Source organism: Centroberyx gerrardi, chromosome 1, assembly GCF_048128805.1.
Source record: "Centroberyx gerrardi isolate f3 chromosome 1, fCenGer3.hap1.cur.20231027, whole genome shotgun sequence".
Classification (NCBI taxonomy): Eukaryota; Metazoa; Chordata; class Actinopteri; order Beryciformes; family Berycidae; genus Centroberyx; species Centroberyx gerrardi.
Window position 1 is genome coordinate 24,959,650 of NC_135997.1, and position 7,827 is coordinate 24,967,476.

A 7,827-nucleotide genomic window follows, 5' to 3' on the forward strand; every position below is an offset into this window, starting at 1 on the left:
CATGTTTGACTACCAATCATGTGACAGTTCTGAAAATTACTCTGCAATGGCATTAATTCTGGGAAAGGGAAAAGCAATGTTTTGCATTGTGGTGGATTAATATATTTGATATTAACATTTTTCTAAGCTATTCAAATAAGATTGTGATGTAACTGAAAACTGAGATTTTGTACAGGTTTGCAATAAAGAAACTAAATGGATGTTGTGACCTTTTTCATAACAATAGTTTTTATTTTCAGTACAACAGTTCATCTAGCACCACCAGGAATTAATGTGGGGAGGACAACTGTTCAGATGACAAATAGGCCTATAATACAAAAATACTAGATCAAAGCTCATAAGAAACGAAACATGCATGCACACATATTCCAAAATTAATGTAGTTTTATTTTACAGCTTATTGACATTGTATTTTGAGATGCCTGTATTTCTAATAGACAAGGTTCTACTGCATTGTATTGAATGTAGTGTATGTGTCATAATATAGAGAGGTCAAACATGTTGAAATAAATCACATGCTTAAGTGTAATCATGGTAATGTAACACATTCCTGTTGATAACATTGCAGTGCTGGCTTATTGCACTGCAATGACTGAGTTTGCCTTGGTACATGTAAGAGATAACCATCTGTAATCAGTTCTGCAGAAGTGCCGTAATGGGCGGAGCAAATGTCCCAAAAGAAATCAGTAAGTGGCTTTTCAGCTGCCAATTTGCTTAGGTATTAAAATACCCAAGGGATAAGTTCAATACAGGTTGCTGACAAGAATGCTAGGATTAAAAGTCTGGACTATAAGTTTGACATTATAGATTTTGTTTTTAGGAGGTTTTATGAGAAAAATGTAGGCTAAGTGATCTTTATCAAGTGAGTTGTAAACATACTCCTATATGGACTGAAGAGACATCCACACCAAAACGTAAACATTTACACTTAGGTTTGTTTCTACCTTTTGCAAGCTAAAGTTACCAACTGGAACAACCACTGCATTGAGTCAGGTACATTCCTCAAGGATCATATATTAGAACAATGTGTTCTATTGGGGCTATGTGTTTTTTTTTTTGTTCTTTTTTTAGGAAAACAACTGAATACTAATTTTTCCAGAAACAATTTAGTTGTGGTGGTTATTTAAAAAAGGAACTATGCACTATCTTTGACTGACTTTGGAGTTTGATACAGAATCCATGCATGCAATATATTGAGCTCTTAACACTCAAAAGACACACCATTTTCCTGAATTTGGCTTCATACACTATAACCCAGTGAAGTGGCCAATATGGTTTCAACATGTTTCTGCACAACTGTTAGGCGTAACGCCTCACAGCTATCAAGTGTTGTTAAGGTGTTGCAACATAGTTCTCCTTTTTTGGATTGCTCAACCATCTACTGTTCCAGCCTCCGTCTATGTGCATTCATACTTACTCTGGATTATTTTAGTAATGGCTATATTTGTCTATTTCAGACTGCACTAACTGCATGCTTGTGAGAAGATCTTGAAGATGTTTTTTTCTTGGGCTTCCATCATCTCTCTTTTGACCGTCATACTTCCAGCTGCCCAGGGTGGGAAAGTTCTGGTATTTCCACATTACATGATGGCAGCCACTGGGTGAACATGAACATACTTGTCGAGGAGCTGCATTCAAGGGGCCACAGTGTGACAGTAGTTCGAGCTTCAGACAGCTGGTACATCAAGGACACCTCTCCCTTCTACAGTTCTGTTACAGTGGATATTGCTGGAGGTGCTAATGAGGAATTCTTTTGCCTATTTGTCTCTGAAGTTATTCAGATAAAACGAGGGGGTAGGTCTGCTTGGACTCGTTTTGCTTTAGACATGGAGTTGAAAGATAAGTTTTCAGAAATGCATAGGAAAGTCTGTGAGATGGTGATTTACATGTTTGAGAATAAAGAGCTGATGCGGACCCTTAATGACACCAAGTACGACATGGTTTTGACAGACCCCTCTAATGGGGGAGGAGTAATGCTGGCTCACTACTTGGGATTGCCTTTAGTGTTCAATGTTAGGTGGACTGTTCATGGTGAAGCCCATTTTGCAATTGCACCCTCCCCACTTTCCTAAGTCCCATTTCCAATTGCAGAATTAACTGATGAAATGACTTTTTTTGAGAGGGTCAAAAATGTGGTTGTTTACACTATAAGGATGCATCTCTACAAACAGACGGTGGGGCCACACTATTCTGAATTGTGCAACCGCTACTTTGGTCTGGATGGAGACTACTTCTCCTTGTTTCAAGCAGCAGACTTGTGGCTCATGAGAGTTGACTTTGTTTTTGAGTTCCCTCGCCCAACAATGCCTAATGTTATCTACATGGGAGGGTTCCAATGTAAACCTGCTAAACCTCTTCCTCAACACCTGGAGGAGTTTGTCCAGAGCTCTGGGGAACATGGAGTCATCATCATGTCTCTGGGAACTTTAGTTGCAGAGCTTCCCAGTGACTTAGCTGATGAGATAGCTGCAGCTTTTGCCAAACTACCACAGAAAGTCATCTGGAGGTATACAGGTGACAGGCCAGCTACACTGGGCAACAACACTTTACTAGTTGACTGGATGCCACAGAATGACCTTTTAGGACATCCAAGGACCAAAGTGTTTGTGGCACACGGAGGAACAAATGGGATTTTTGAGGCTATATATCACAGTGTTCCAATTGTAGGCATTCCCCTTGTGTTTGATCAAGCAGACAACCTCTCTAGAATGAGAGTGAAGGGTGTGGCGAAGGTTGTGGATATTTCTGGATTAGATAGGATCATGTTTTGGAATGCCTTACAGGACGTCCTCCATGAGCCCTCCTACAGGATGAACATGCAGAGACTCTCCAGGCTGCACAGAGATCAGCCAATGAAGCCACTGGACCGGGCCCTCTTCTGGATAGAGTTTGTCATGAGACACAAAGGTGCTGCTCACCTGCGTACAGAGTCCTACAGAATGCCTTGGTATTCCTACCACTCTGTAGATGTTATTGTGTTCTTGCTAGCAACAGTACTTCTTTTGATCCTACTAGCTTTTGCTTTGATAAGGTTTTGTATTAGGATGTGTTGTAAACAAAAAATTAAACGTGAATAAATGCACTAGAGACATAAATTCTTGATATTAAGGTGCAGCTCACCTGCGCTCCGGGTCCTACAGAATCCCCTGGTCGTCTACTCCTACCGCTCTGTGGATGGCCTTGGTATTCCTACCACTATGTAGATATCATACTATTTTTACTAACAGTTGCACAACTTATTTTGTTGATTTTTGCAGTTTTAATAAGGTCATGTTTTGGGCTGTTTAAAAAGAAAAGTGAAATCTGACTAACCATGAAAGAGGCATTGTTTAGCCATTTGATCTACATTTTATTTCAGTCAATCAGGAAATATATATACAGTATATTACAATTAATAATACAATTATGCTGTGGTCAGTTAAAGAGGAAAAGGAGAAGATATTTAAATATCAATGACATTTACTTGAACTGTGCTTTGAGTTGAGTGCAGGTCTCCTACTTACTAAAACTCCTACTATGACCATTCTGTTTATGTAATAGTGACATTGCTGCACTATACTGTTGACCTTCACTGGTTTCATTTGAGTGAAGAGGTTCTGTTTTATATTTTATTTTACTTTGTAAAAGTAGTGTCATTTCAATTGATCTGTACCTAAACCAATTAGAGAGTACTCTATACACAGCAAATGATCAGGTTAATGTTTTTCAGTGTTGTTTCCAACCAAATTCAGTTTTTAGTTTAAAAGGGACTTCAGATGGCTAATTAAGTTGATTAAATGAGCCAAGATACACATTTCATTTCACCTGTGATATTATGAATATTATGCTAAAAGCCCCTTGACCCAAGAGAGGGTCCCAACAAAGGTTTGTTGAAACTTTCAGTTAGTCAGATCAGCCAGCAGGTGATGTTGTTTGGCCATTTGTTTTTCCACATTAGGTTTTAAGAGAAACACTGTGTTTTAAAAAACTGAATATTATTAAGACGGTAATAGAGCATAACGGAAGAGACACTGCGCCATCATGGTTTGAAGCCACGGCCTTCCAATGGGAGAATGAAAGGAGTATAGAATTTCAACAATTTAAATAGACCTTCTGTCACAATATAAATGTATCTTATACAGTATGAACAATAAACATTTATAACGAAGGAAAACAATGCCATAACTTTCTGAGTTATTTCGTTTTCCAAGTATTTCATTTTGACAGTGATATCTGCTGTAGAGTTAAACACCATGGCCTATAGCTCAATCCCCTTTGTGCTACTTTATTATCGCTTGAGGGTTTAACAACATGCAATTACAGTATCAAAGTCCTGCTGAAGTTGGAACATGGAAGTGATAAAGGGTTCACTAGTTCTGCTCAAAGTGTTTTCTACATCACGACGCAGCAACGAAGGAGATATATTGAAAGCAAATAGAGTTGATGTCCATTAAAGGTAACATTAGGCTACTAGACAACATCTTTTACCAATAAATAACTACAAGAGGAACAGCTATGGGATTGTCTATTACAAAATGTTAATTTCAAACTGAGCATTTGCACTACACTGGCATGCAATGACTTTTTTGTTGCAGATGTATAGTTGCTGTAGTGAAAATTACGCAGATCAACTAAATGCATAGTTAAATTCTCTCATTTTGTACAGGTTGTGTGCTATCTTTTCCCTGTACACCTTTGTCTACATCTGTTGCTGCAACACAATTGTTTTATAGAATTAGTTTCAGATGTTTCTCGCTTCTTAAAATTTGAAATGTTATAGGGGGGTAAAACAGTTCCTGCAGTTGATTAGGGTTCTGTAATTAGTACTAATTGTATGCACCTTTACGAGCTTGCATATGGACAATAAAATTAATGTATATAGCCCATCATAACTCAATATATAGATCTACTTTATTTCAGTAATTATAAGAATTACACATGTAAACAAACCTTTTGGAGCTCGCCATCAATCTTATGTTTGACTTTCTATGATGAGACTTACTACAGTATATACTAGTGTGCACACCTTTCAAGATTCATTCCAAAATTAGATATCCGCCATTTGAAAAAATTGCACATACTCTTACAAAATGATTAATAGCAGAAATTAAAATAAGTAATGCTACTTTTTAAAGGATAGTAGGTAACTTAAGCTTTTAGTTGACAGGATAGTGCTTCTTAAGACTGCATCTTCTATATTTTAGTGATACTATGAACTGGATCAGATTCTTATTGGAAATATAGTGTTTTGTTAAACTATTTGTATTGCCAATTAGGCCTTTGATAAGGTAAAGTTATGCTTTCTTCCCAAATTACTTTAGAATCAAGAAATGCATTGGCCCATGATTTGGATCACTCTCCACTTCTTCTGTCCAGCTGTTGTTTATGCTGGGAAGGTACTTGTTGTTCCACTGGATGGGAGCCACTGGGTCAACATGAAAGTCATTATTGAGGAACTACATTCAAGGGGCCACCATGTTTCGGTTATGCGTTCATCAGACAGCTGGTATATCAAGGAAACCTCCCCACTCTATACTTCGATTACGCTCGATATGGAGAGTGGATTTGATGAAGACTTTATAACTCTGATGGTGGCTAGACTTTTGGAAATTCAGAGGGAGGAAAAGTCTGCCTGGGCACGTTTCAAGATGGAAATGGAACAAGCACAAAAGACCTCTGAGATCCATGAGAAAACATGCAAACTGATAGAACACATTTTTGAAAACAAAGATTTGATGCAGTCTCTACGGGATGCAAAATATGACCTGGTCCTGACCGACCCTGTCACACCAAGCGGTGTTATGCTTGCCCACTACCTTAGTTTACCCCTTGTCTTTAATGTGAGATGGACCTCTCATAATGAAGGCCATTTTTTGATTGCACCTTCTCCTCTTTCTTATGTTCCAATGCTAGGGTCAGAGCTATCAGACAAAATGAGCTTTCTCGAGAGACTTCTTAACATATTGATTTTTGGCTTCTCAGAATTTCAAGTCACACAGTATGTCACACCACATTATGTTGGCTTGGTTGAAAAATACTTTGGTCCAGATGTAGACTACTTCTCCCTGTTTCAAGCAGCAGACTTGTGGCTCATGAGAGTTGACTTTGTTTTTGAGTTCCCTCGCCCAACAATGCCTAATGTTATCTACATGGGAGGGTTCCAATGTAAACCTGCTAAACCTCTTCCTCAACACCTGGAGGAGTTTGTCCAGAGCTCTGGGGAACATGGAGTCATCATCATGTCTCTGGGAACTTTGATCGGAAAGCTTCCCCATGACTTAACAGATCAAATTGCTGCAGCTTTTGCCAAACTACCACAGAAAGTCATCTGGAGGCATACAGGTGACAGGCCAGCTACACTGGGCAACAACACATTACTAGTTGACTGGATGCCACAGAATGACCTTTTAGGACATCCCAAAATCAAAGCATTTGTAGCACATGGAGGAACAAATGGAGTTCAAGAGGCAATCTACCATGGAGTTCCTATAGTAGGACTTCCACTGATTTTTGATCAACGTGATAATCTGCTCAAAATTGAAGTAAGAGGAGCAGCAAAGATCATTGATATTTTTACTATGAATCAAGACATCTTTCTCCAGAGTATTCAGGAAGTCCTCCATGAACCCTCCTACAGGATGAACATGCAGAGACTCTCCAGGCTGCACAGAGATCAGCCAATGAAGCCACTGGACCAGGCCCTCTTCTGGATAGAGTTTGTCATGAGACACAAAGGTGCTGCTCACCTGCGTACAGAGTCCTACAGAATGCCTTGGTATTCCTACCACTCTGTAGATGTTACGCTCTTCTTAGTAGGAGTTGTGTTGCTTATTCTGGGGACTTTTGCTGCCTTAATTAAGTGTCTATGCTCTAAGCTGTGTTTGAGAACAAAAAGTAAACATGATTAACGGCAAAGTAGGACTTGTTTGCTGTCTGATTTTAATAATGACAACTGCAAACAAATTGTAATCTAAACTGCAATGTAATCTAAACTGTCCATGTCTTTTCATAGACAGAGAAGGTATCTGAATGAAATTTATGGCTTAATTACTTGTCCTGTGGTTTGATTGGGATAATAAAAATAAATGCAAAGGACCTTGTCTGGTTCTACAACAAAGCACATATAAGTGACTGTTGACAACTTTGACTGGGACATGTTCTCTTAAAGTGATACATGCACAATCTGTTTCACAAAAAACACAATCAATTAATGCTTTATTTGTGCATGGAAGAATGGAAGATCAGGGTATGTGTAAAGCTGGTTATATTTGACTTACTCTATTATTGCATTATTGATCTTTACCAAACCAACCATTTTCAAATTCAAAGTAAGTGTTTTGAATAAACAAACGGTCATAACTCTGGCATGCTATTCTTTTTCTTTGCAGGTTGGCAGGTACATCATTTTTTTTTATATTCTTTTCAGGGTTTAGACAAAAGTGGGGGACATACAAGGTTAATAGCAAATAGAATAGATGGAGCTTTTCATCCTGTGCCTCAAGGGAGGAAACACTAAGCGTGAGCATAGTGGATGTAGACTAAAGTATGCCAATGCAGCTTGAATCAAATGCACTTTTGCGCTTTAGAGGCCTAAAATACTCACCCAAATCATAACACCCAAGATAAAACAGAAAATAAAAAAAGAGATTTGTCATCACCACAAGGATCTGCATCCATGAATAGTCAGCCTCAAGGCTAACTTCATAGTAATCCATTTTGTCTCAAAGATGAATATGCTTCAGCCTAGTATGAAGGTCTTACATGACTGTATATCATTATAAAATACAGTTGAAATGATGTTATGCTCATCAGTAATACAAAACATGAATAACCTTTTACTTGAAATCA

At 38.3% G+C, this 7,827-nt stretch overlaps 1 protein-coding gene and 1 pseudogene across 1 annotated transcript; both read left to right on the forward strand.

Annotated features, from left to right (window-relative positions):
* Positions 1–1,377: 1,377 nt before the first annotated feature.
* Positions 1,378–3,126, forward strand: LOC139907823 (UDP-glucuronosyltransferase 2A2 pseudogene; annotated as a pseudogene).
* Positions 3,127–5,399: 2,273 nt separating this feature from the next.
* LOC139907812 (UDP-glucuronosyltransferase 2B17-like) lies at positions 5,400–7,220 on the forward strand. The gene has a single exon (XM_078282618.1). The coding sequence runs from the start codon at positions 5,415–5,417 to the stop codon at positions 6,885–6,887; it is 1,473 nt and encodes a 490-aa protein (XP_078138744.1). The 5' UTR covers positions 5,400–5,414; the 3' UTR covers positions 6,888–7,220.
* The last annotated feature ends 607 nt before the right edge of the window (positions 7,221–7,827 follow it).

Bases quoted from the DNA above. Each gene is read 5' to 3' on its own strand.
- LOC139907812 (XM_078282618.1), top strand. From the start codon at position 5,415: ATGAAAGTCATTATTGAGGAACTACATTCAAGGGGCCACCATGTTTCG.